The sequence below is a fragment of the Guillardia theta genome (genome assembly GCF_000315625.1).
Source record: "Guillardia theta CCMP2712 unplaced genomic scaffold GUITHscaffold_370, whole genome shotgun sequence".
NCBI classification, from domain to species: domain Eukaryota; class Cryptophyceae; order Pyrenomonadales; family Geminigeraceae; genus Guillardia; species Guillardia theta.
Genome location: NW_005434310.1, coordinates 12,134 through 13,164, shown reverse-complemented (window position 1 = coordinate 13,164; position 1,031 = coordinate 12,134). Strand labels below are relative to the sequence as shown.

The 1,031-nt window shown below is 59.6% G+C and overlaps 1 protein-coding gene across 1 annotated transcript in view; it reads right to left on the bottom strand.

Moving 5' to 3' along the window:
* The window catches only part of GUITHDRAFT_166928 (hypothetical protein), a gene marked incomplete at both ends in the record, with an annotated part of 5,634 nt that overhangs the window by 2,385 nt on the left and 2,218 nt on the right, over window positions 1-1,031 (bottom strand). The window contains 3 exons of the mRNA XM_005818144.1: window positions 32-91; window positions 333-402; window positions 592-929. Of these exons, the coding sequence (XP_005818201.1) occupies window positions 32-91; window positions 333-402; window positions 592-929 (468 nt within the window). The remainder of the gene's footprint in view (window positions 1-31; window positions 92-332; window positions 403-591; window positions 930-1,031) is intronic.

The following is a 1,031-nucleotide window of genomic DNA, read 5'->3' as shown; positions in this document are numbered from 1 at the left end:
GACTGTAAATCATCTCCCTCAGCTCCTCCACGTGCTCCACGATCTCCTTGAAGATGCTCTTGACATCTGACGCCGACTTGGGTACCGAGAGCTGCTCCTCTCGTCAGGTACTTGCCTCCTCCTCTCCTCCTCCTCCTCTTCCTCCTCCTCCGCTTTCTCCTGTCTGCCTGGCTCCCTCCGACCACCACCACCACCATCACTCACTTTTCATCTCTTCATCCTTCCCTTTGTTCTTCATCTTCTGCCTGCCTGCTGCCTACTTTCTGCCTACTTCCTGTCTACTTTCTCCTTGTCCTTGTCCTTGTCCTCCTTCTCCTCCTTCTCCTCCTCACCTGAGAGAGAGAGACGCGAACGGCTTGCATCACTTCCACGAGGAAGAGCAGCGACTCAATGGCCACACACCTGCAATCTGTCAGCTTTCCTTCCTCCTCCTCCTCCTCCTCCTCCTCCTCCTCGGCGCCCTCATCCTACACCTGCTCCTGCTCCTGCTCCTGCTCCTGCTCTCCTCCTTCCTGCCTTCTCCGACCTCTCTTCCTCCTGCCCTCTATTTCCTCCTGCCTCCCGTCCACTTCCACCTCCTCAAGCACGCACCGCTCTCCGAGCCCGAAGAACGCATCCGGAGACTTGAGCACAGCCTGGCACGTGAGGAGCGGCAGCGGAGCCACAGGGCGAGCAGCTTCCATGTGCCGCAGGAGCAGCTGCATGCTTTCAGCTCCCCTGCGCCGTAGGATCTCCATGCCTCCTCCGACTTGGACGGACTTGGTGGACATGTCAGGAGGAGTGAAGAGGTCGGCGGTGAGGAGGAGGTAGTAGGAGAGAAGCTCGCGCAGTCCGAGGACTGCGTCGTGTGCGACGGGAGGGAGAAGGCGCATGAGGTGAAGGTACTCGCCGATGAGCCGAGCGACCTTGAGGGTGGCCCCTGTGAAGACCTGGAGGAGGAGGAGGAGGAGGAGGAGGAGGAGGAGGAGGAGGAGGAGGAGGAGGAGGAGGACGCCATCGAGTATCCGTAGGAAGATCTTCTCTCTCCTCAA